General features: G+C 47.9%; 1 protein-coding gene across 2 annotated transcripts; it reads left to right on the top strand.

Moving 5' to 3' along the window:
- On the top strand, positions 1–27870 carry LOC142468973 (uncharacterized). 2 transcript variants are annotated; one of them, XM_075575764.1, is made up of 4 exons: positions 1–682; positions 17016–17203; positions 17490–17603; positions 24494–27870. In XM_075575764.1, the coding sequence occupies exons 2-4, from the start codon at positions 17095–17097 to the stop codon at positions 25993–25995; spliced, it is 1725 nt and encodes a 574-aa protein (XP_075431879.1). In that variant the 5' UTR covers positions 1–682; positions 17016–17094; the 3' UTR covers positions 25996–27870. The 2 variants fall into 2 exon arrangements, with proteins under 2 accessions (XP_075431879.1, XP_075431967.1); XM_075575852.1 differs by lacking the exons at positions 1–682; positions 17016–17203 and adding an exon at positions 21800–21962 and having other exon boundaries at positions 17521–17603.

Raw genomic sequence — 27870 nt, 5'->3', positions numbered from 1 at the left:
GTGAGTTAAGCCTCTCTGCCCTATCCAGTAGGAGGTTACAGCTCAGCAAGCATCTGATCATCTCCCCAGCACCCACCCTGCACCCACAGAGGGGAACCACAGGTCCTGCACCCAGCCTGCACCCACAGAGGGGAACCACAGGTCCAACTGTTACCCACCCTGCTCCCACAGAGGGGAACCACAGGTCCAGCACCCATCCTGCACCCACAGAGGGGAACCACAGGTCCAGCACCCACCTGCACCCACAGAGGGGAACCACAGGTCTAGCACCCATCCTGCACGCACAGAGGGGAACCACAGGTCCAGCACCCATCCTGCACCCACAGGGGAGAACCACGGGTCCAGCACCCACAGAGGAGATCCACAGGTCCAGCACCCATCCTGCACCCACAGAGGGGAACCACAGGTCCAGCACCCAGCCCTGCACCCACAGAGGGGAACCACAGGTCCAGCTGTTACCCATCCTGCACCCACAGAGGGGAACCACAGGTCCAGCTGTTACCCATCCTGCACCCACAGAGGGGAACCACAGTTCCAGCTGCTGCCCATCCTGCACCCACAGAGGGGAACCACAGGTCCAGCTGTTACCCATCCTGCACCCACAGAGGGGAACCACAGGTCCAGCTGTTACCCATCCTGCACCCACAGAGGAGAGCTGCCGGTACCAGAGGGCCCATGAGCTGTGAGTCACAGGGATCTCTCCCACATTGTAATATTTAGATAGAGATGTTGGTGGATTAACCACTGACGACTGTAATATACATGTAGCCCTCTTTCACCCTAGTGTGAAGAGTGTACTGGTGCTGGCATTACCTGTTGGCTCACAGAGGTCCCAAGCCTTCGCCACGGGGAGCTATAGTAACAACAATCTCAGTGCAGCGCCTCCACCTGGCAGTGATCCCAACATAGGGGGAGGAGCCCCTAACAGGAACCAAAATACTGATACGCACACACACTATATGATAACCATAACCTTTACTAAGAACATAGATAAATGAGTGAATGAGAATAATAATGCTACTGGTTACAGCTACCCTCTATAGCCTCACACGGCCGTACCCCACCACTGTGTTACCCCCACACCGTGTCCACAGTACCTGATGGGGCCCTCGGGCGCTCCACCACCCTGGTGTCCACAAGCAGATAAACCCCCACACTTACATGTGGTCAATGCTGCCACTATGAGGTGTGTTTATAGGTTGGTGCACTTATTGAAGTAGGTACCTGCCGGGTGCTCCAGCACACGGGCGCGCCGACTGGTAGCTTTACAGGATCTGCTGATCCAACCATGATGACGGCCTCAATGATGGGTCCTCCCCCGTGTGGGTTGTATCCAGCTGGAGTATCCCACATACAGTCCATACACCTTGCAATGGGATTTAATCCCAGATCCCAATTTTCAGGGCTGTGCAGTGTCGCAGCTGTGTCCCTGATCTATCAAACAGCTAATGGAGCAGAGTCCCTACCTAAGGGCTTGTCTCTACAGCAGCCACAAGCTGAGCAATTGAGTCGGGCCTAGCTGGGGTCTAGGGGGAATCTGGCTTAGTGCAGAGGGTCGCGGACCCCTGCACCTACCTGCTACCCTGTCAGAGTCCCAGCTCCAACTGACTAGCGTGATCTCTGCGCCCGAAATCTATCCACTCCCTGCAGCAGGGAATCCTGGAGCCCTATTGACTCTCGCGCAGCATGTGGTCCCTTGCCCCTGTGCCTTTTATGGGACTTGTAGTTCCCCACGGAGCCTCCTATTACTCTTGTGCCTTGCGCGCCTGTACTGCGCATGCACAACATAGCCCAAGATGGTGGCGCAATGCGGAGTAAGCCTCCGGCGAGCCGTTCACCGCTCCCTACTCCCCCGCGGTGCCGCCCCCACCTGCCTCCGGTGCTAGGCGCGACCGCGCCGGGAGGTGAGGGGCACCAGGGGAACCCATGACACATACTGTAAAGCGTGTTGTGTATTACACATATATCCTCTGGGTTAGAGAGAGACCAGCAGGACTGCACCTTGGTTATCTTGGGGAGGATACAAGACTGATTCACCTTTATATATTCTGCCCCAAAGTGGGTTTCATGGGATGCTTTAATTAGTTGCATTGTCAGCGAGGGTTGAATACAGAAGTGAGGGGTTTGGTGACTATTGAGTGAAAGAGAGTTCCGTAGGGAGTGAGGGATTATGGGAAAGGCTGTAACATGGGAGAGGGCTGTGTAGGTAAATGGTGCAGAGATGAGGCGTCCTGGTGTTGAGTTTAGGAGGCGAGTACGGGTGTAACAAGAGATCTGAGGTGAGATATATGGAGGTGCAGAGGAGTTTAGAGCCTCAGAGGACAGGGTTATAATTGGCACACTAAGCCCCACCCTAACTCATCTCTCTAACCTCTCACCTCTGGCACACTAAGCCCCACCCTCACTCATCTCTCTAACCTCTCACCTCTGGCACACTAAGCCCCACCCTCACTCATCTCTCTAACCTCTCACCTCTGGCACACTAAGCCCCACCCTAACTCATCTCTCTAACCTCTCACCTCTGGCACACTAAGCCCCACCCTCACTCATCTCTCTAACCTCTCACCTCTGGCACACTAAGCCCCACCCTCACTCATCTCTCTAACCTCTCACCTCTGGCACACTAAGCCCCACCCTAACTCATCTCTCTAACCTCTCACCTCTGGCACACTAAGCCCCACCCTAACTCATCTCTCTAACCTCTCACATCTGGCACACTAAGCCCCACCCTCACTCATCTCTCTAACCTCTCACCTCTGGCACACTAAGCCCCACCCTCACTCATCTCTCTAACCTCTCACCTCTGGCACACTAAGCCCCACTCTAACTCATCTCTCTAACCTCTCACCTCTGGCACACTAAGCCCCACCCTAACTCATCTCTCTAACCTCTCACCTCTGGCACACTAAGCCCCACCCTAACTCATCTCTCTAACCTCTCACCTCTGGCACACTAAGCCCCACCCTCACTCATCTCTCTAACCTCTCACCTCTGGCACACTAAGCCCCACCCTCACTCATCTCTCTAACCTCTCACCTCTGGCACACTAAGCCCCACCTTCACTCATTTCTCTAACCTCTCACCACTTGCACACTAAGCCCCGCCCTAACTCATCTCTCTAACCTCTCACCTCTGGCACACTAAGCCCCGCCCTAACTCATCTCTCTAACCTCTCACCTCTGGCACACTAAGCCCCGCCCTAACTCATCTCTCTAACCTCTCACCTCTGGCACACTAAGCCCCGCCCTAACTCATCTCTCTAACCTCTCACCTCTGGCACACTAAGCCCCGCCCTAACTCATCTCTCTAACCTCTCACCTCTGGCACACTAAACCCCACCCTAACTCATCTCTCTAACCTCTCACCTCTGGCACACTAAGCCCCACCCTAACTCATCCTCTCACCTCTGGCACACTCCCATTTTCTTTCTAAAGAAACCCTCACTTCACTTATCCCCCCCCCTCTAACGACTTATCTCTCTTCTCTCTTTTGCCTCTAAGCTACTTAAGCGATTTGTATATACAGGCACACCACGCATTAACATACGCAATGGGACCGGAGCATGTATGTAACTATGTAACACAGGCATACCCCGCATTAACATACGCAATGGGACCGGAGCGTGTATGTAACTATGTAACACAGGCATACCCCGCATTAACGTACGCAATGGGACCGGAGCATGTATGTAACTATGTAACACAGGCATACCCCGCATTAACGTACGCAATGGGATCGGAGCATGTATGTAACTATGTAACACAGGCATACCCCGCATTAACGTACGCAATGGGACCGGAGCATGTATGTAACTGTGTAACACAGGCATACCCCGCTTTAACGTACGCAATGGGACCGGAGCATGTATATAACACAGGCATACCCCGCATTAACGTACGCAATGGAACCGGAGCATGTATGTAACTATGTAACACAGGCATACCCCGCATTAACGTACGCAATGGGACCGGCACATGTATGTAACTATGTAACACAGGCATACCCCGCATTAACGTACGCAATGGGACCGGAGCATGTATATAACACAGGCATACCCCGCATTAACGTACGCAATGGGACCGGAGCATGTATGTAACTATGTAACACAGGCATACCCCGCATTAACGTACGCAATGGGACCGGCACATGTATGTAACTATATAACACAGGCACACCCCGCATTAACGTACGCAATGGGACCGGAGCATGTATATAACACAGGCATACCCCGCATTAACGTACGCAATGGGACCGGCACATGTATGTAACTATGTAACACAGGCACACCCCGCATTAACGTAAGCAATTGGACCGGAGCATGTATGTAACTATGTAACACAGGCATACCCCGCATTAACGTACGCAATGGGACCGGAGCATGTATGTAACTATGTAACACAAGCATACCCCGCATTAACGTGCGCAATGGGACCGGAGCATGTATGTAACTATGTGACACAGGCATACCCCGCTTTAACGCACGCAATGGGACCGGCACATGTATGTAACTATGTAACACAGGCACACCCCGCATTAACATACGCAATGGGACCGGCACATGTATGTAACTATGTAACACAGGCACACCCCGCATTAACGTACGCAATGGGACCGGAGCATGTATGTAACTATGTAACAAAGGCATACCCCGCATTAACGTACGCAATGGGACCGGAGCATGTATGTAACTATGTAACACAGGCATACCCCGCATTAACGTACGAAATGGGACCGGAGCATGTATGTAACACAGGCATACCCCGCTTTAACATACGCAATGGGACCGGAGCATGTATGTAACACAGGCACACCCCGCTTTAACATACGCAATGGGACCGGAGCATGTATGTAACACAGGCACACCCCGCTTTAACACACGCAATGGGACCGGCACATGTATGTAACTATGTAACACAGGCACACCCCGCATTAACATACGCAATGGGACCGGCACATGTATGTAACTATGTAACACAGGCACACCCCGCATTAACGTACGCAATGGGACCGGAGCATGTATGTAACTATGTAACAAAGGCATACCCCGCATTAACGTACGCAATGGGACCGGAGCATGTATGTAACTATGTAACACAGGCATACCCCGCATTAACGTACGAAATGGGACCGGAGCATGTATGTAACACAGGCATACCCCGCTTTAACATACGCAATGGGACCGGAGCATGTATGTAACACAGGCACACCCCGCTTTAACATACGCAATGTGACCGGAGCATGTATGTAACACAGGCACACCCCGCTTTAACATACGCAATGGGACCGGAGCATGTATGTTACTATGTAACACAGGCATACCCCGCATTAACGTACGCAATGGGACCGGAGCATGTATGTAACTATGTAACACAGGCATACCCCGCATTAACGTACGCAATGGGACCGGAGCATGTATGTAACTATGTAACACAGGCACACCCCGCATTAACGTACGCAATGGGACCGGAGCATGTATGTTACTATGTAACACAGGAATACCCCGCATTAACGTACGCAATGGGACCGGAGCATGTATGTAACTATGTAACACAAGCATACCCCGCATTAACGTGCGCAATGGGACCGGAGCATGTATGTAACTATGTGACACAGGCATACCCCGCTTTAACGCACGCAATGGGACCGGCACATGTATGTAACTATGTAACACAGGCACACCCCGCATTAACATACGCAATGGGACCGGCACATGTATGTAACTATGTAACACAGGCACACCCCGCATTAACGTACGCAATGGGACCGGAGCATGTATGTAACTATGTAACAAAGGCATACCCCGCATTAACGTACGCAATGGGACCGGAGCATGTATGTAACTATGTAACACAGGCATACCCCGCATTAACGTACGAAATGGGACCGGAGCATGTATGTAACACAGGCATACCCCGCTTTAACATACGCAATGGGACCGGAGCATGTATGTAACACAGGCACACCCCGCTTTAACATACGCAATGGGACCGGAGCATGTATGTAACACAGGCACACCCCGCTTTAACACACGCAATGGGACTGGCACATGTATGTAACTATGTAACACAGGCACACCCCGCATTAACATACGCAATGGGACCGGCACATGTATGTAACTATGTAACACAGGCACACCCCGCATTAACGTACGCAATGGGACCGGAGCATGTATGTAACTATGTAACAAAGGCATACCCCGCATTAACGTACGCAATGGGACCGGAGCATGTATGTAACTATGTAACACAGGCATACCCCGCATTAACGTACGAAATGGGACCGGAGCATGTATGTAACACAGGCATACCCCGCTTTAACATACGCAATGGGACCGGAGCATGTATGTAACACAGGCACACCCCGCTTTAACATACGCAATGTGACCGGAGCATGTATGTAACACAGGCACACCCCGCTTTAACATACGCAATGGGACCGGAGCATGTATGTTACTATGTAACACAGGCATACCCCGCATTAACGTACGCAATGGGACCGGAGCATGTATGTAACTATGTAACACAGGCATACCCCGCATTAACGTACGCAATGGGACCGGAGCATGTATGTAACTATGTAACACAGGCACACCCCGCATTAACGTACGCAATGGGACCGGAGCATGTATGTTACTATGTAACACAGGAATACCCCGCATTAACGTACGCAATGGGACCGGAGCATGTATGTAACTATGTAACACAGGCATACCCCGCATTAACGTACGCAATGGGACCGGAGCATGTATGTAACTATGTAACACAGGCATACCCCGCATTAACGTACACAATGGGACCGGAGCATGTATGTAACTATGTAACACAGGCATACCCCGCATTAACGTACACAATGGGACCGGAGCATGTATGTAACTATGTAACACAGGCATACCCCGCTTTAACATACGCAATGGGACCGGAGCATGTATGTAACACAGGCACACCCCGCTTTAACATACGCAATGGGACCGGAGCATGTATGTAACACAGGCACACCCCGCTTTAACATACGCAATGGGACCGGAGCATGTATGTTACTATGTAACACAGGCATACCCCGCATTAACGTACGCAATGGGACCGGAGCATGTATGTAACTATGTAACACAGGCATACCCCGCATTAACGTACGCAATGGGACCGGAGCATGTATGTAACTATGTAACACAGGCACACCCGCATTAACGTACGCAATGGGACCGGAGCATGTATGTTACTATGTAACACAGGCATACCTCGCATTAACGTACGCAATGGGACCGGAGCATGTATGTAACTATGTAACACAGGCATACCCCGCATTAACGTACACAATGGGACCGGAGCATGTATGTAACTATGTAACACAGGCATACCCCGCTTTAACATACGCAATGGGACCGGCACATGTATGTAACACAGGCACACCCCGCATTAACGTACGCAATGGGACTGGAGTATGTATGTAACTATGTAACACAGGCATACCCCGCATTAACGTACGCAATGGGACCGGAGCATGTATGTAACTATGTAACACAGGAATACCCCGCATTAACGTACGCAATGGGACCGGAGCATGTATGTAACTATGTAACACAGGCATACCCCGCTTTAACATACGCAATGGGACCGGCACATGTATGTAACTATGTAACACAGGCATACCCCGCATTAACGTACGCAATGGGACCGGAGCATGTATGTAACTATGTAACACAGGCATACCCCGCTTTAACATACGCAATGGGACCGGCACATGTATGTAACTATGTAACACAGGCATACCCCGCATTAACGTACGCAATGGGACCGGAGCATGTATGTAACACAGGCACACCCCGCTTTAACATACGCAATGGGACCGGAGCATGTATGTAACACAGGCACACCCCGCTTTAACATACGCAATGGGACCGGAGCATGTATGTAACACAGGCATACCCCGCTTTAACATACGCAATGGGACCGGAGCATGTATGTAACACAGGCACACCCCGCTTTAACATACACAATGGGACCGGAGCATGTATGTAACACAGGCACACCCCGCTTTAACATACGCAATGGGACCGGAGCATGTATGTAACACAGGCACACCCCGCTTTAACATACGCAATGGGACCGGAGCATGTATGTAACACAGGCACACCCCGCTTTAACATACGCAATGGGACGGAGCATGTATGTAACTATGTAACACAGGCATACCCCGCTTTAACATACGCAATGGGACCGGCACATGTATGTAACTATGTAACACAGGCATACCCCGCATTAACGTACGCAATGGGACCGGAGCATGTATGTAACTATGTAACACAGGCACACCCCGCATTAACGTACGCAATGGGACCGGAGCATGTATGTAACTATGTAACACAGGCACACCCCGCTTTAACATACGCAATGGGACCGGAGCATGTATTTAACACAGGCATACCCCGCTTTAACATACGCAATGGGACCGGAGCATGTATGTAACTGTGTAACACAGGCATACCCCGCATTAACATACGCAATGGGACCGGAGCATGTATGTAACTATGTAACACAGGCACACCCCGCATTAACGTACGCAATGGGACCGGAGCATGTATGTAAAGTGAAAATGTACTTAAAGTGAAGCACTACTTTTTTTCCCACTTATCGATGCTTGTACTGTACTGAAATCGTTATATACGTGCATAACTGATGTAAATAACGCATTTGTAACCAAAATAGCTTTATAGAAAGAAAATCTTTAATGTCAGCTGATTTTTTTTCTTACTAGTGCTGGCAGATGCAAAATGGATGAACGGAAAATTATGTAAAAATTATGTCAATTACCCCACTCACTCAATCCCCCCCACAAAATACATACCAAAACCCCCCAACCCTCTAAATACATGTAACCCCACCCCACAATACATAATAAAAATACCCGCTCCCGCCAATACATTTTAAAAAGACCCCCACCGCCTTAATACATTTTAAAAGCCCCCCACCGCCTCAATACATTTTAAAAGACCCCCACCGCCTCAATACATTTTAAAAGAGCCCTCCCTCCCCATACAAAAATCGGGCCGCACGGGTAAAATAATCACATCTCCTCCAACACCCCTCATATCACCACCCTGCATGTCCCATATATGCCCCCCCCTGCATGTCCCTCACATCATCCCCCCCCCCTGCATGTCCCTCACATCATCCCCCCCCCTGCATGTCCCTCACATCATCCCCCCCTGCATGTCCCTCACATCATCCCCCCCCTGCATGTCCCTCACATCATCCCCCCCCCTGCATGTCCCATATATGCCCCCCCCTGCATGTCCCTCACATCATCCCCCCCCCTGCATGTCCCTCACATCATCCCCCCCCTGCATGTCCCTCACATCATCCCCCCCTGCATGTCCCTCACATCATCACCCCCCCTGCATGTCCCTCACATCATCCCCCCCTGCATGTCCCTCACATCATCACCCCCCCTGCATGTCCCTCACATCATCCCCCCCTGCATGACCCTCACATCATCACCCCCCCTGCATGTCCCTCACATCATCCCCCCCCTGCATGTCCCTCACATCATCCCCCCCCTGCATGTCCCTCACATCCCCCCCTGCATGTCCCTCACATCATCCCCCCCCTGCATGTCCCTCACATCCCCCCCTGCATGTCCCTCACATCATCCCCCCCCTGCATGTCCCTCACATCATCACCCCCCCTGCATGTCCCTCACATCATCCCCCCTCCCTGCATGTCCTTCACATCACCCCCCTCCCTGCATGTCCTTCACATCACCCCCCCCTGCATGTCCCTCACATCATCCCCCCCCTGCATGTCCCTCACATCATCACCCCCCCTGCATGTCCCTCACATCATCCCCCCCTGCATGACCCTCACATCATCACCCCCCCTGCATGTCCCTCACATCATCCCCCCTCCCTGCATGTCCTTCACATCATCCCCCCCTGCATGTCCCTCACATCACCCCCCCCTGCATGTCCCTCACATCACCCCCCTCCCTGCATGTCCTTCACATCACCCCCCCCTGCATGTTCCTCACATCAACCCCCCCATGTCCCTCACATCAACCCTCCCATGTCCCTCCTCCCTTTCTTCCCCTACCTGAAGCAGTGTGCAGGTTGCGGGCGGCAGAAGCACGGCAGTAAGCGGAGGCTCTGAGCGGGCTCGGGGGGGGGGGGTGATTGGATGAGCCAGGGGGGTGATGGATGAGCCAAGGGGGGTGATGGATGAGCCAAGGGGGGTGGGGGAGTGATCGGAAGAGCCAGGGGGGGGGTGGGGGAGTGATCGGAAGAGCCAGGGGGGTGGGGGGGGCTATCGGAAGAGCCAGGGGGGGTGGAGGGGGTGATCGGAAGAGCCAGGGGGTAAGGGGGTGATCGGAAGAGCCAAGGGGGGTGGGGGAGTGATCGGAAGAGCCAAGGGGGGTGGGGGAGTGATCGGAAGAGCCAGGGGGGGTGGGGGAGTGATTGGAAGAGCCAGGGGGGTGGGGGAGTGATTGGAAGAGCCAGGGGGGTGGGGGGGTGATCGGATGAGCCAGGGGGGTGGAGGGGGTGATCGGAAGAGCCAGGGGAGTGAGGGGGTGATCGGAAGAGCCAGGGGGGGTGAGGGGGTGATCGAAAGAGCCAGGGGGGTGAGGGGGTGATCGGAAGAGCCAGGGGGGATGAGGGGGTGATCGGAAGAGCCAGGGGGGGTGGGGGGTGATCGGAAGAGCCAGGGGGGTTGGGGGGTTGATCGGATGAGCCATGGGGGGTGGGGGGGTGATCGGAAGAGCCAGGGGGTGTGGGGGGTGATCGGAAGAGCCAGGGGGTTGATCTGAAGAGCCGGGGGAGGTGGGGGGTGTTCGGAAGAGCCGGGGAAAGGAAGAGCCAGGGGGGAGCTGGGGAACTGAAGAGCTAGGGGAGCCGGGTAAAGGAAGCGCCGGGGAGAGGAAGAGAGGGCACACCGCCGCAGCGTGCGCACGCTGCCCCCTGGTGTCCGTACTCGCGAAGCATGTGTACGTACACAGGGGGCAAGGTGCAATTAAAAAAAATGTACGTACTTGTGAGTGTACGTAAAACGGGGTATGCCTGTACAACCGCCTGACTCACTTTGTCTCCTACAACTCCCTGACTCTTTACAATCTGATTTCCGTCCTGTACACTCCACTGAGACAGCACTAACAAAAGTGACTAATGACCAACTCACAGCTGAATCTAAAGGTCATTTCTCCGTACTAATTCTCCTGTACTTCTCTGTTGCCTTCCACACTGTTTATTACACCTTCTTCTAAACATTCTCCAATCCATGGGCCTCCGTGACGCAGCCTTCTCCTGGCTCACTAGATATAGAGAATATAAGTATCTGTGGTGCTACTCTATAACAACGTGTGTGTGACAATGTAAATCTAATTAGTGACCAGTATACAGATAATATAGAGTGTAAAGCACAACATCTTCAAAAAGTTACCACAGGTGCAGTACTCCACAAATGCTCTCCTACTTGAGCAAAAAGTCCAAATCTAAAGTTCAAAGAAGAGTGCTGCTCCGTGGTGGACAAACATACAACATCAAAAACAAAAAAAGAGAGAGAAATAAGGGGAACCAGTAGTGTTATACTGTTTGGGAAAATGTATAATATGAACAAACTCTGTATCGCACTCACAAACACGCTTATAATATAAGCAAAGGATAGAAAAACTTTTTAGGATCCTTTGGTTGATGCGCAAGCCGCTTGCGCTGGTATTTCCGAACTGCAGTTTTGGTTTCCTCGCGGCGTGGCTGCGTGGCTGGGGGTTACGTGCAGCGTATCTCTTCCTCCGTCTCCTTTGGTGCCGGATATGCGGCTCAACTATCTCTCTGCAATCTCCTCCTGTGGAATGGGACTTGGCCGTGCTCGTTTCCCTGCGGAGAAACACAAGCGGCATTTTGATCGCAGCCAAACACTCGCGGCCAAATGTCCTAGACATATCTTCCAGGTTGTCTCACTGCTACCTGAAGATAAACATGTCCATAACAATTAATATTTTTCCCCCATTCCACTGCCACAACTACACCAAGACCCCCTCACTGTCATAACACCACAATATCCACAAGCCCGGTGTCTACTTTTAGTAGATGAGGTTGAAAAAAAGACATGCGTCCAAGTTCAACCTATGCTCAATTTAGACAACAGATACTTAATCCTATATCTGTACTTTATTGATCCAGAGGAAGGCAAACAAAAAACCCCAGTGACACATCATCCAATGATATCTCATAAGGGGGGAAATAAATTCCTTCCTGATGGAGAGGGGGAGAAGCGAGAGAGAGAGAATATGAGGTGATAGCCAGAGAGAGGAAAGGGGGAAATGGAGAAATCAGTGAGAAGTTTTTTGTGAAAGCCAGGTCTAGGTAGTGGCCGTCCTTGTGCGTTCTGGCTGCAGTCCACTGTTGAAGGCCAAAAGAAGAGGTTAGAGAGAGAAAGCGGGAAGCCCAAGGGAGAGAGGGGTCATCAATGTGGCAATTGAAGTCCCCAAGGACTGAGTCTGAGGAGAGAAAGAAAGAGCCAGGATTCAAAGTGAAAGAGAAAGGCAGAAGGGGGATGAGTAGAGGTAGATGACCGCCACGTGGAGAGCAGAGAAGATCTGGACTGTGTGAGCCTCAAAGGAGGGAAAAGCAAGAGAGGGGGGAATAGGAAGGATTCGGTAACTGCAGCGAGAGGAGAGCAGGAGCCCCACGCCTCCACCCCTGCCATCAGGGCGCGGAGTGTGGGAGAAGGAAAGGCCACCATAAGAGAGGGCAGCTTCCAGAACAGAGTCAGACTGAGTGAGCCAGGTCTCAGTTATAGCAAAGAGAAGCAGGGAGTGGGAGAGAAAGGAGTAATGCACAGAGAGGAACTTGTTAGAGAGGGAGCGAGCATTCCAAAGGGCACAGGAGAAAGGGAGAGAGGAGGGAGGGTGACAGGGGATGGGTATGATGTTGGATGGGTTAACACCAGAAGGAGTAGAAGTTGCATGTGGGAGGCAAGGACGAGAACATGTAGAAATAAAGCAGGGACCAGGATTGGGAGAGATATCCCCAGAAGCGAGGAGAAGCATGGATAGAAAGAGGATGTGTGAGGATGATTTGTAGGGGTGTGTTTTAGAGCAGGGGGTATAGCTGTGTAGTGTCGGAGGGCGCAGGTAAGAAAGGAGTTCATGTGAACAGAGAAGTGGGGAAGAAAGGAGAGATGGAGATATATGAATAGAGTTAGAGACATAAGGAGGCTGGTGGAAGGAAGTGCATAATTTGAAAATAAGTGAGGTCACGGCAAATATAAATAGTAAAGTGCTGAGATGTGCAGTCTGGATAGATATTATCCTCCTTTCCAGCGTAGATCAGATGTGATGAAGTGTTTAATATTGCTTACAATAGAATAATTATACTAGATGATATAGGTACAACATAAGGAATATACATATAACCTATTACATTAATATATACATATGTATTTCAATGAGGACATTATACATGGAGAGATCGATGAAGCTACTCTAATGAGATGTAATGACTAAGAACATTAGATAATGTAAATACAACATCAATAACATACATAGCAATGTCAAGGAATGTGCTGCTAACCAGACAGGTACCTAACTATAAATACAGAGTATCATGAAAAGGGGGAATTGCCCCCAATTATAGATAACACGATAAGATAACATGGGATGGAGGACAGAAAAGAAGAGAGAAAACACTGTTAGAGGCATGAAGACATTAAATCACTTGAGGAAGGGAACAATATCTATCTCCATAGTGAGTCCTCTGGGAAAGAAGGTCCTCAATATATGGATCCAGAATGTTTCCCTCTTTATTCATTCTAGATCCCTGTCCCCCCCCTCGCCAATTCTGTATAACGTGTTTAATGACAAAGGTTAAACCAGTAGGATCCCCCTGATGGTGTTCTAAAAAGTGATTGGATATACTATGTGTAGTCAATAGTCAATTTTCTTTTAGTACTACTAAGATGTTCAATAATTCTTGTTCATACTCGTCTCACTGGTTTCCCCACATACTGCAACTTGCAGGGGCATTCTAACAGATATATTATGTGGTCGGATCTACATACGATACAGGAGTCCACCAAGAATTTTTCACCACTCACATTTGAACAAAATTCAGTATTATTGGGGGACCAAAATTGGCATGCTCCACACGTTTTTTAATTTGATGTTCAATTTGTGCTTACGGAGACGCTCAAGGACAATCCGGACACGTTTCTGGTGATCCATGATGTTATCTGAGAAGACTAGGATGTCATCCAGGTATGCCACTACGAATTGATCCAATAACTCTCGGAGGACATCATTGATTAAATGCTGGAAGGTAGCAGGGGCATTACAGCGTCCAAAAGGCATCACCAGGCATTCATAGTGCCCATAACACGTTCGGAAGGCTGTCTTCCATTCTTCACCGGGTCGAATACGGACCAAATTATACGCTCCCCTGAGATCTAATTTGGTAAAGATCTTGGCTGACCAAATTCTTTTCAATAGTTCGGGAATCAGAGGTGACGGGTACCTGTTCTTCACAGTAATCTTATTTAGTTCCCGATAGTCAATGCAGGGACGTAGAGAACCGTCTTTCTTTCCCACAAAGAAGAGCGCAGCGCCTGCTGGGGAAGTAGAGGGTCGGACGAAACCCTTTGACATGTTCTCCTGTAGGTAGTCATTGGAGACCTTCAATTCCGGCTCTGAGAGGGAATAGATTCTTCCGAACGGAATGGCAGCACTCGGTAATAATTCAATGGGACAGTCATAAGACCGATGTGGGGGAAGCATATCCGCGTTCTTCTGGTCACACACATCTAAAAATTCAGTATGGAGTCGGCAGTAGATTTTCTTGGGACGAGGTAATCTTATGTATTTCCACACACTCTGGTATATGAGTTTTAGGTAGCTGGCACTGCTCCGAGGGAAACGTGAGTGTCTTGGTCTTCCAGTCAATTAGTGGGTTATGGATCATGAGCCATGGAATTCCCAGAATCACTGGAAACAAAGGCGAAGGAATGAGACCAAATGAAATCTTCTCATGGTGATTGGGCTCCATGATTAGTGTTAAGTTACTTGTTTCATGGGTAAAAGGTCCAGAGCTCAAGGGAGAACCGTCGCCGACTTCTATCCTTTCTGGTGATTCCTATGCAATAAATGATACCGATCGGTTCTTGGCGAATTCTAGGTCCATAAAATTCCCTGCTGCCCCTGAGTCGACCATTACTGTGGTTGAAAAATGATGTGTCCTCGATTATAATAGGAACCAGGTGTGGATGTAGAGAAGGAGGGTTATCTTTACTTTGAGAAGCAGAGAAAACGTTGAAATAGCGTGCAGCTTATTTCTCTTAGGGCTCTGGAAAGAAGACCGTCTGAACTTGTTTGGACAATCGGCAAGATAGTGCCCATCGTTTCTGCAATATAAAAAGAGATCTTCTGTTCGGCGTCTATTTCTTTCCCCGGTTGAGAGAGGTCCCCGCAATGTGTTTACTTGCATCGACTCCTCAGTCTCCCTGGAATGTCTTGGGGTACTGATATCTCTAAACCCGGGGTTGCTTGGCAGGAACCCCTGTCTCTCCAATCGTCTTTCCGTAAGCCTGTGATCGATTTGGATGCATAAATGGACAAATTCCTCAAATATCTCTCTGGAGGCACCACCCGGGCTAGTTGGTCTTTAATTTGCTCCGAGAGACCCTGCCGAAAATGATATCTCTGCGTGGCCTCATTCCACTCAGTATCGTTAACCCATCTGCGGAATTCAGCGCATACTCAGCTGCTGAGCGTCTTTTTTGACGAAGATTGTTCAGAGTTGCCTCAGCAGTTGCACCACGGTTTTGGTCATCAAAAATCAGACTCATGGCTTTGATGAACCCCTCCAGATCCCTTAGTAGTAGGCTATCCTGTTCTAACATAGGGGAAACCCAAGCAAGTTCCTCATCCTTGAGCAGGGTTATGATTAGTCCAACCTTGGCTTCGTTGGTATTATAGATGGTGGGCTGAAGCTTAAACAGAAGTCTGCATTGATTAAGGAAATCCAGGAAAGATTTTTTTTTTCCCCCCCAAAAAATTTTTTCCGGAAGGGGTAAACAGGGACGCGGTTTGCACAGGCACAGTGTTTTGAACAGATGTGGTGATTAAAGCTGCATGTACTTCACAGTTCTCAGCTTCTGCGGCGGTGGCTCGTTCGTCCAAGCCGACAGCACGTTCCTCAGCGCGGGCGGCCCGTTCCTCTGAGAGGAGGGAACATTCTTCCAAGCGGAAGACATGTTCTTCCCAGCGGGCACCATGTTCTTTCACGCGACCAAGACGATTGAAAACGTGTCCTTGTTGTTCTTGGTTACCAACCATGGCACGATGCAAGTCATGGAGCATCCAAGCCTGGGTCAGGTTTGTTTCCGGCGGAATCCATGGTAGGTCCTGTTTTTTATTCTGTCAAGGATTGGTCTTCGACTGGAGTGGATTCCAGTGGCAGGAACAGCAGGGAGTGTAGTAGGTGTCACAAGCAGAGGTCGGAGGCAGACGGCAGATAGCGTAGACGGGTCAGCAACAAGGAGACTGGAACAGGACAATAGCAATAACACAGTAGTAAACACAAGAACCTAGCAAGAGCTGAGGAACCAGTATAAACGGGCAAGGGAGGAACAGGAAAGGGAGGTTTATATAGGCAGGCTGAGGGGTAGAGCCGAGGTGTCGGGTTTCAGGGTCTGGAATGTTCCTTAGCTTAGCAGCAGCAATCCCGGTGGACAAGTATGGCACTGCAGGCTTGGAACATGACACAACAGGGTTAAACACAGGTGTGACTCGTGGCATTCATGGCAGCCTTGACGGAACAATAACCCTTGAATGCTGCGAGTTAACAAAAACGGCTCTGTGAAATGTTCGGATAACGGCCGCTGCATCTGTATGTTTGTTTTGGCGCCCCTGTCTCCTCTGACTCCTTTGGGACTGTTTTTGTGTTAATAATATTAGGTTTGAAAGCTTATACTAAATGCTGTGTATTTGTCCAAGAAAACAGATCATACTAATTGCATTTCTTCTCTTTTATACAGGCACAGCTGTCACCCAACAAATATAAACCAAGGAACCTCCTATCTCAGCACCTCCAGAGAAACACTGCCCATTACCAGCATGGACAGAGGGGCACTGCCCACTACCAGCATGGATAGGGGGGCACTGCCCACTACCAGCATGGATAGGGGGGCACTGCCCACTACCAGCATGGATCCACTCCTGTTAAGTGAGTATAGTACATTTTTGGTGGCTTTGAAACCTGCAAGAAGGGAATGGCTGATTATTTAGCAGTTATGTGAGTCAAGCCCCAAACTAATTCATCTTGTGTTCTCGTATAATCACTAGCCTGTAAGATATGTGTTCAATTCTTTAAGTCATTTTCTGCCAGAAGGGCCAGTTAAACATTTCTTTACGAGAGGTATTATAATATACCAATATCAGAGGAGGTGAAATCACAATAAGATTCCCCACTCCCAGCTTTACATGAGGGATTTCCCTTCTCTCGTTGGCAGGTTTTCCAGTGATTGTACAGGAGAGGTTAGAGATTAAGTCAGAGAAAGAAGAGCTGAACACTGAGGAACATCTGACCCCAATAATGAGAGAAATAGATGTATTTCCGGTTGGTGGTAAGTACCCTTTCCTTGTACTTGTCTTTATTCAATTGTTTAAAAAAATGGACTGAAGTTTCTACAATATTAGGGAAAATAATATAAAGCATGGATACAGTTATAAGCTACACGTTCTAGTGAAATAAAAACAGCCATAATTTGTCTGTTATATTGAAAATATTATTGTTATTGAGGTCTGAACACAAACTCCACCATGTAACAAAAAATAAAAAAAGCACACAAAAAGCATAAATTGAAGAAGATGGAAGTGGTGCAACGTGGAACTGAGAGGACCCTATTTCCTGCCACACAGTAATCCAAAGAAATCTAATGTTCCCAGCACACAGGGTCAAAAATGAGGGAATATGTCAAAAAAGTATTTAATGAGCAAAAAACACAAATCAAACGATATGTGAGTAAACAACAAAACCACAACACATCAAAAAGAAAAACAGGAGAAAAAACAAGGAAGGGAAGAAAGGGATGGGATGGGGTGAGAAAAATATATAAAATGTACAGGGTAAGGGGAACGGCAAAGTTTCTGGGTACAAACCCCTTCTTCAGGCCCATTCCCAAGAGACAAAAAATGTCTAGTGGTTCTTCCCTATCACTGTACAGATCTCCCTACAGAAAAAATTGCACAAACACAGCGGGCAACCAAAATGAATAAACACATAGGTATCTGTACCTGTTGCGGGTACACAAATGAAATCATACCACACACTTCATGATTTAGAGATGGAAAATACAGATATCTGTTTCTCCTGCAAAAATAGATGTTGGGCTGTCAGATTTTAGATACAGGCGGGAATGTGGAGAGCACAGACACAACCGTGAATGTGGCGCCTGCCTAAGTATTAGGGAAATGAAGTTATGAGTGGGCTCCTACAGATAAAGCATGATTTACTGGCACATTTGTCATTGCGGGTGGTGTATATCCCTCCTCTCCCCCCGCACAATTTTTTGCTGCATTGCGGCCGGGAAATTTTTGTTTTTGCGTTGGTTGCAATACTCCGCAGAAAACATAGTTGCCGTTAGTGTGTCCTCAAAATTTAAAAAACCTAAATCCAATGTAACTCCTCCCTTATTTCCATTCATTTTGTACGATATGATATATGTAATGGTATTTAAATGTAACCCACCACTTATTCCCCTAAAAACTTCAAATGACTTAGAAATATTTTAAAGTATGAAATATTTGTTTTTAGATTACAGTAAATGTCTTTATGAAAAATACAATAATACACATTTCTTCGCTCTTATTCCAAATGTACAATCTTTTTCTTCAATTGGCATCTTCTACGGGCTGGCTGGCTCTTGGACATTTTCACCTGTAAAGAGAGAAAATATTGTATATTGATAATTGAGAAGAAATACAGTAGTGTACTGTGCGAATTACATGTGTGGTACATCATGCGTGTGTTTCTACACACGCAAGTACATTTCTATATATGCGAGTTTCTATGGGACCTGGTTGAAACACATATGCGTGTCATTGAAATTCAGGGTATTGTCACAAAAAAAATAGATGCATAAATTGCATAACATTACTTGACAGAATCAATGGATCTTTTTCCTGCACAAACGCTGTGTTAATGCTCATCAGCCCTCCAAACCTGCAAAACATGACTGAAAACAAGAATTTAACAATAGTAAATTTTGCATTTTTTATATATCTCTCTATCGTCTCCCTATCGTCGCTCTATCGTCGCTCTATCGTCGCTCTATCGTCGCTCTATCGTCGCGCTATCATCGCGCTATCATCTCGCTATCATCTCTGAAACAGGGCAAGCAGAAAAATAAAAAATTAGGGTAAAGGGATAGTGCAGACTATCCAAAAATATACAGAAAAAGGAAAAAAGGGACAGGCACTCCTACAGTATATGCAAAAAAGATACATTTATTGAAATTTATTGACTCAATGTTTTTGTCCCCACTCTCACTTTCTTGAGAGAGGTCCCAGTGGGGACTGAAACTTTGAGTCAATAAATGTCACTTTTTTGCATATAGGAGTGCATGTCCCATATATATATATATATATATATATAAAAAAAAAAAATATATATATATATATATATATATATATATATATATATATATATATATATATATATATACTGTATATAAAAACGAAACTTTAATAAGTGATGCTTTGGGCTCTGAATGAACTCTTGCACGCTCTGTATAGAGTAGGGTACATTTTCGGACACATTTTGCTACAACAGATTTTTTTGTACTTTAAGTGCATAGTTTTTTCTTTAATAAACAGGGACCTTATGGCAGATACATATTTTTGGCTGCATATTTGTTTGGTGACAGAAGCGGATAGATATGATTGCAACTCACTAAGTGAATATATTAACTCAATGAAAGTACCTTGCGCAGGAGAAAGGCGAGTTGGCTAGTTTAGCCTCGTGTATTAACCCTGGTTGCATATCTAAGTCACGTACTCACAAGTGTGCTGTTCGTGACAGATGGTATATTGTGACGGATTGAGGGGAGATATTGTTCATTTGAGGGACCTTTGCGGAAGGTAAAAAGTGGGTCCGCTATATAGCTGTGTATTAACCCTTGTCCCATGCACAAGTCACGTGCTCACAGGTATGTGACAGTGATGTCACAAGAAGAGTCTCCACTCCCAGCTTCACAGGATGGATTTTCCTTTTCTCGTTGCCAGGTTATTCAGTAATTGTACCGAATAGATTAGAGATTAAGTCCGTGAAAGAAGAACCAAACACTGAGGATCATCTGACCTCAATAAAGAGAGAAATGGTTAAACGAGCTAGAGAAGGAGGGTTGGGGGGGATTGAACAATAGGTGAAGGAGGGTGTGAATTGAGTGGAGAAGTAGTTGGGATTGAACGAGAGGGGAGGAGGGAGAATTGAGCGAGAGTAGTAGAGAAGGGGGGAATTGAGTGTTAGGAATGGGAAGGGGTGAAGGGGGTAGGAAGAGGAACGAATTAAGGGGGAGGAGGAGGAGCGGGGAATTGAGTGAGAGGAGGATAAGGAAGGGGGATTTAGGAGGAGGGGGGTAATTGAGGGAAGCGTGAATTGAGTGAGGAGGTGGGGTGGAATTAGGAGAGGGTAATTAAGTAAGGAGGTTTGAGGGGGAAATGAGTGAGATGGGGGAATAAAATAAGGAAAAGTTGGAGGGATTGAGTAAGATGGTGGGGAATTGAGTGAGCGGAATAGGGGGAATTGAGCGAAAGGAGGAGGGGGGGTAATTGAGCGAGAGGAAGAGGGTCAGGGAGGGAATTGAGGAGGAGGGGGGATCTAGTGAGTGGTAGAGGGTGGGAAATTGAGTGAAAGAAGTGGGGGAATGAGTGAAATTGGAGAGGTATTGAGTAAGAGGAGGGGCAAGTGAGTGAGTGAGAGGAGAAGAGGAGATTGTTTGAGAATTGGAGGTGGCTGGACTGAGTATGAGTGGAGGAATTGAGTGAGAGGAGGAGGGTTGAATTGAGGAGGAGGATTGGGAAATTGAGTGAGAGAAAGATGAGGGAATTGAGTGAGAGGAAGAGGTCATGGAATTGCGTTGGAGGAGGAGGTTGCAGAATTGAGTGAGAGGGGGTAGTGGGGGAATTTAGCAAGGTGGATGGGGAAAGGAATTTAGCAATAGTGGTGGAGGGGGAGAATTTAGTAGGGCGGAAAATTGAGTGAAAGGAAGAAAGTGGGGAATAAATAAGTGGAGAAGGAGGGGAATTAAGTGGAGATTTGGTAGGGAAGATTGAGATTGTGAGGATTCGGGGGTCACGACGGCCGCAGCGTGACCTCCCCTCACCTCATGTTGCGCCTGCTGCTGCAGGGCATCCCCCTCGCCGGTCCCGTCCGGTCCCCGTGGTTGGGGGACTCCCTCCTCGTCCCCGGCGGGCGGCTGCTGTTCCGCAGGCGGCTGGAGCTATGGCGGCTGCTGCTGCTCATGGGCGCGCTCCCCCTCATTACGGAGCGCGCGCCGGATCTAGTTAATTTATTCACTGCTCCTGCAGTGAGGCCCCGCCCCCAAAACACACAGCCTACAATCAGGCCCTAAGACTGCTCACCTGCATTCTTCTCTAGGCAGCCTATCCAGGAAACTCCATACACTCCTCCAGGTCTGCCTCCTCTTCCTATTCACCAGCCGCACTATATAATGCCTGTCTTGCCATTCCCACATCGCTCGACATAGTCTCTGCTTACGGACGTCTACTCTGGCTCTCCCTTTGCTCTTCGTTTATTCAGGTTGTGACCCGGCTTGGCGGACGTTCCTCTCTGGCTCTGGACCCCGGCTCCCACTTGACCTTGCAGCTTCTCTCATCCCTCGACTACAGCTTGGACCTCGACCTCCCGGATCTCTCTCTCCCTGACCTTGGCTAACGGCAACGACTTCGTCTCTTCTGTACCGGTACCGGCAAATATTGCTACACCTATTCACACTCGGCCTGGCAACGCCAAAACACCACACTCCGGACACGCTCCTTCTGCTGCGGGTGCGTGCACATATACGTCCCCACTTCAGTATAAGGGACGAGTCTGGTCTGTGGGCAGCACCGGCGTAACAGAGATAAAGGTGGAGAATTGAGTGAGAGGAGGATGGGAGGTATTGAATGAGAGGAGGAGGTGGTAGAATTGAGTGAGAGTAGAAAATGTAGGAGGAGGAAAGGAGGTTGAGTGTGAGGATATTGGGGAATTAATCTGGAGGGGGAGGGAATTGAGTTAGGAGGAGGAGGGGAATTGAGAAAGAGGTGATAGAGAGTTGGGGGGGATTTTGTGAGTGTAACAGGGTGGGAAATTGAGTGAGATGAGGATGAGGGGTGGGGGGAGCATTGAGCAAGAGTGGAGGAGTACAACGCTGCTCATCTCAAGACCGTAAGCCGGCTTGCAAGGCTGAGGTAGGATATCAAATCACCGACCTGAACTGTGAGATAATCCTGAACTGAGTATAGCTTACTCAGGGTCAGGCTGGGATAAAGGCAGGCAGCAAAGGTGCAGATTCGGGGTCACAGGCTGATGTCAAGGCAGGCGGCAAATGTGCTGAGTCATGGTCAAAACGTAGAGATCACTGATGGGTGCAAACAAACAGGAATGCTAAAGTCTAACAGGAACAAACATGAAACCATGTTCTGGCAACTTCCTTGAGGAAATCCAGCCTATATATAGGTAGGTTGCTAGTAGCTAAGATGGCCAGTGCAACCTCTGTGTGGGTGAAAGCACAAGATCTAAGCACAGGAATTGGAACATGCACGCATGATTGGACGCCGACCACGCCGAAGCCTCACAATCGTCGCCCCCCCTTCAGGATCAACTTCTGGGTGGTACAAGATGGACTTTGATGGGAATCTCTGATAGAACCTCCTCACCAGTGAGCAGGGGTCATGAACATCCTCGAAAACCACATAAGAGTGTTCCTCTGGACCGTAGCCCTTCCAGTGGTCTAGATACTGAAGTCTTCCTCGGGATCCCCTGGAATTGATGATCTTTTTTTTTTTTAACAAAAATTCTTCTTGACCATCTATCAGGAGTGGATTTGGGGGAGTATCGATAGCAGGGGAAAAGGAATTCTGGGCCACTGGTTTAAGATGGGAGACACGAAAGACTGGGTATATGCGGAGAGTTGCTAGAAGCTCTAATTCGACAGCCACTGGGTTAACTTGTTTGATAATTTTGCATGGTCCTATGTATTTGGCACCAAGTTTGGCGGAAGGTGTCCACAACTGGATATTTCTTGTTGATAGCCAAACCTCGTCACCTACTTGGAAAGACGGCAGTGATTGCCTATGCTCGTCACCGTGGAATTTCTGTTGAAGGGCAGCTTTCCGCAAGGCAGCATGGATTCCCTTCCAGCAATCTTGACTTTCCTGAAACTTGAAATCCACAGTGGGGACTCCAGAAGGTGTAACCGAGGTTGGGAGGACTGAAGAATGATATTTATAAGCACAGAAAAAAGGGAGATTCTTGGGTGGTATCGTTAACGAATTGGGGCAAACGCATCCCAGGGAAGCAGGTCTGCCCAGTCGTCCTGATCGTCCGAAACAACATTGGAGATATTGCTCAATGATTGGTTGGTCCTCTCTGTGAGACCGTTGTACTGTGGGTGATAGGCAGAGGAAAAGTGGAGGATTATTCCCCATTTTGTGACAAAAGGCCCTCAAATTTTGATACAAACCTGCAAGCCTCGTTTGGAGACTATGACCATAGGAAATCTATGCAGGTGAAGAATCTCCTCGAGGAAGATGTCTGCAAGTACAGCAGCAGTGGGTAGATTCTTGAGTGAATCTAAATGAGCCTGCCGCATGAAATGGTGGACAATCACCAGTATGGTGGTCATGCCTTTAGATGTTGGCAGTTCCACAATAAAATCCATTGCTAAGTATATCCAGGGACAATCAAGAACTGGCAGGGGTGTGAGTAGGCCTCAGGGGGGGGCATGAGGTAGCTTTGTCATGGTAGACCAGGTCTTTTAACACATTTACAGTTGAGAAAAAGAAAGTACACCCTCTTTGAATTCTATGGTTTTACATATCAGGACATAACAATCATCTGTTCCTTAGCAGGTCTTAAAATGAGGTAAATACAACCTCAAATGAACAACAACACATGACTCTTGATAAAGTCAATTAGACGAAACCCGTAGAGTTATGTGATCAAGTTCCTATGGCCTTATATATATATATATATATATATATATATATATATATATATCTACATTTAATTTACTGTAAGAGCTGCGAGAAACAAATTTCAGGTCTTTGGGAACATCCACAAATGTTATTGGGACCACTAGATATCCAGGTGCATCAATTTTAAAGCCATGAGTAAAGAGAACATTTTGTTAAGTAAGTAGTGATAAGTAGATTCTGAAAAGTATTTTGTATTAGTAATTTGATTTACAGATAGACAAAACTCAAATGTTTTCATTTTGTTTTCTTCTCTTAGAGAACTGCCTGAATGATGAGCAGAACTGGTGCCCTGATATGTCCAGAAGCTGGTCGATTTCTCGCAGTCCAGAAGTGCTAAAAACTAAGGATTCCTGTCACATATTGGACATGTGCAAGGAACCAGTGCCATATAATGGTGAATTTACAGGCCTTGTACAGCACGCAGGACAGACTGACTCTAAGTATGGGTTAAGCAAAAGATATGAGCGAGATTCAAGAAGAAGCCGCGATGCTCAGCTTTTTGTCTGTTGTAAGTGTGGGAAAAGTTTCACACTGGATAGGGACCTGCTCACACACATCTGTGTCCACACTAGCGAGCAACTCTTTACCTGTACAGACTGTGGGAAAAGTTTTTTATTGAAGCGGAAACTTCTTTCACACCAGAAGATTCACTCAGTGGAAAAAACTTTCACATGTACAGAGTGTGGGAAAAGCTTTTCACAGAAGAGCAGCCTCCTCATACATGAGAGGATTCACAAAGGGGAGAAACCTTTCACGTGTGCAGAGTGTGGGAAAAACTTTTCACAAAAGAGCCACCTCCTCATGCACCAGATGATTCACACAGGGTTGAAATCTTTCACATGTACAGAATGTGGGAAACAATTCAGTACTCAGAGCCACCTCCACCAACACGAGAAGATTCACACAGGGAAGAAACCTTTTACATGTACAGAGTGTGGGAAAAGTTTTTCACTGAAGAGCAGCCTCTTCATACATGAGAGGATTCACACAGGGGAGAAACCTTTCAGATGTACAGAGTGTGGGAAAAGTTTTTCACTGAAGAGTAGCCTTATCATACATGAGAGGACTCACACAGGGGAGAAACCTTTCTCCTGTACGGAGTGTGCAAAAACCTTTTCACAGAAGAGCAGCCTCCGCTTACACCAGATGATTCACACAGGGATGAAACCTTTCACATGTACAGAGTGTGGTAAAAGCTTTTCACAGAAGAGCCACCTCCGCCAACATGAGAGGATTCACACAGGGGAGAAACCTTTAATATGTAAAGAGTGTGGGAAAAAATTCAATTCTCAGAGCCACCTCCGCCAACACGTGATGATTCACACAGGGAAGAAACCTTTCACTTGTACAGAATGTGGAAAGAGCTTTTCGCTGAAGAGAAGCCTCCTCATACATGAGAGGATTCACACAGGGGAGAAACCTTTCCCATGTACAGAGTGTGGGAAAAGCTTTTCACTGAAGTGCAGCCTCATCATACATGAGAGAATTCACACAGGCGAGAAGCCTTTCACATGTACAGAGTGTGAGAAAACATTTTCTTGTAATAATAACCTCTTCATACACAAGAAAATTCACAAAGGGAAGAAACCTTTCACATGTATAGAGTGTGGGAAACAATTCAGTGCTCAGAGCCACCTCCACAAACACGAGATGGTGCACACAGGGGAGAAACCTTTCACATGTACAGAGTGTGGGAAAAGCTTTTCACATAAGAGCAGCCTTATCACACACCATAGGATTCATACAGGTGAGAATTAATGTGCTTGATCAGAGTAAGAATTGACAAGTAGCATAGCAATACCATGTTGCTAAAAATGGATGGGAACCTTAATACTTACCATTATTTTTTACCATGTTGTACCGATATGCTGGCTGCAGAGAGCTGTGGGGATGGGTTTATCAGAGAGAGGAGTAGAGGTGAGTTTGGCAGAGAGTGAGGAGGGGGAGGGTCTTGCAGAGAGGATTGAGGTGGTTCTGTCGGAGAGGAGGGGAACGGGTCTGAAAGCTTCATGACTGTCATATGCTGCAGCTTCAAGGAATCCTCCTGCTGGTAATCTCACCCCTTCCTCCCGTCCCACATGCCTCTTATCCCCTCCCCCCCCCTCTCTGACTCAATCCAAAGAGGGAATTGGGTCCTAAATTAAAGGCAGGAATGAGATAGATCAAGGCCTATACTAATTCAACCCCTGAGATACAAATATAAGGAACTTATAATGCAGTCTGAAAGAAAGGCAGAACCTCTACACCAGGGGTGCGCAAGATTTTTTTGGGGTGGCGCGGGTGGTTGCAGAGATCCCGCACTCATCCCCAAGGCATTTCGATTAAATGCTGGGGGACTGGGCAAGGCCTCTGCAACCTTTACTTATCGAGATTCAGCCGGCACAGGATGCATCCCCATGGCAACGCAGCGTCATGTGATGTCATTCCACATGACCCCACGGCATCATTTGATGCCGTGTTGCCATGGCAAGGTGACGTCAAATGACGCAGCGGGTCACGTGACCCCGCAACGCTTTTGATGCCGAACAGAGGTAAAGGGTGGGGGCGCGAGAACGGAGGAGAGCAGGCAGGGGGCACAGCAAGAAAACTTTGCGCACCCCTGCTCCACACTACAGGAAAATAAGATTCTTCAAAGACCACAGCACAGGGACTATGAGAAAAAGATGCAAACTCGTGAAATGGAGAGATGATATTCAAAAAAATACGTTTGAAAGTCTTCATATGGTACCTTGTTAAAAGTATGGTTCTGGAAATTCTGAATTCTTTGTGGCGGAGGACAAATTATTTCTTGAATCTAAGATTCGGGTGCAGGACTTTCCACGAGATCAGTCTGAATATCAAAGATTGCGTATACTGACTGATCTGTGTTGTTGATTTGAAGTGCTGGTTGTTTAAAGTGTGTGCAGTTAGAACCAGAAGCAGTTTGAACAAGGAAGTGGTTAAACAAGGTATAGTTTATTGAATTACAGTTTACTGTTAGTACTTATAAACTTCATAGTTGCTAGAATGAGCAGGATTGAAAATGCCACTAAATGCACATCTTGCCACATGTATGTGCACTTGGAGCAGCTGTTCCAAGGAGCATACCGCTGTAAGAGGTGTGAGCGGGTGGTCTCTTTAGAGTCAAAAATTGCTGATCTGAAGAGGCAACTTGCAATATTGAGGGACATTGGCAATCTTGAAAGTGATTTAGAGCTCACTGAGCAAGCCCTTGCTTCGACTAGTGGTGCAGATGGTGGGGCTGTTAGTGAGAAGCAGGTAGGTAGCTGGGTGACAGTTAGAAGGGGAAGCAGGGGCAATAGGGAGAGGCAGGTCATTTCTGAGCTGACACATCCCAATAGATTTGGCATATTGAGTAAAGATATTGGGAATGTCAGGGCAGAAATGGCAAGGTTGGGGGAAACTAATTCCTCTAGCAGCCAGGGGAATAGTTCCCCCAGCACAGTGGGGACTCAGGATGCTCAGATACAAAGAAAGATTGTGGTGGTAAGGGACTCCATTATTAGGAAGGTAGATAGGGCAATCTGTTGCCGTGAGCGCATGAACCGAACAGTTTGTTGTCTCCCGGCTGCTCAGGTTCGGCACATTGCGAATCTGGTAGACAGATTGTTGGGGGGGGAAGGGGTTTGAGGG

This window comes from Ascaphus truei, chromosome 1, assembly GCF_040206685.1.
Source record: "Ascaphus truei isolate aAscTru1 chromosome 1, aAscTru1.hap1, whole genome shotgun sequence".
NCBI classification, from domain to species: domain Eukaryota; kingdom Metazoa; phylum Chordata; class Amphibia; order Anura; family Ascaphidae; genus Ascaphus; species Ascaphus truei.
The sequence above is the reverse complement of the archived record's forward strand: the minus strand, read 5'-3'. Positions and strand labels throughout refer to the sequence as shown.

What these genes read in the sequence shown, in the direction of transcription:
- LOC142468973 (XM_075575764.1), top strand. Translation starts at nt 17,095, where the DNA reads ATGGACAGAGGGGCACTGCCCACTACCAGCATGGATAGGGGGGCACTG. An exon ending in CATGGATCCACTCCTGTTAA is followed by an intron (nt 17,204 to 17,489) that starts GTGAGTATAGTA and finishes TCTCGTTGGCAG; the next exon opens with GTTTTCCAGTGATTGTACAG. An exon ending in AGATGTATTTCCGGTTGGTG is followed by an intron (nt 17,604 to 24,493) that starts GTAAGTACCCTT and finishes TTCTTCTCTTAG; the next exon opens with AGAACTGCCTGAATGATGAG.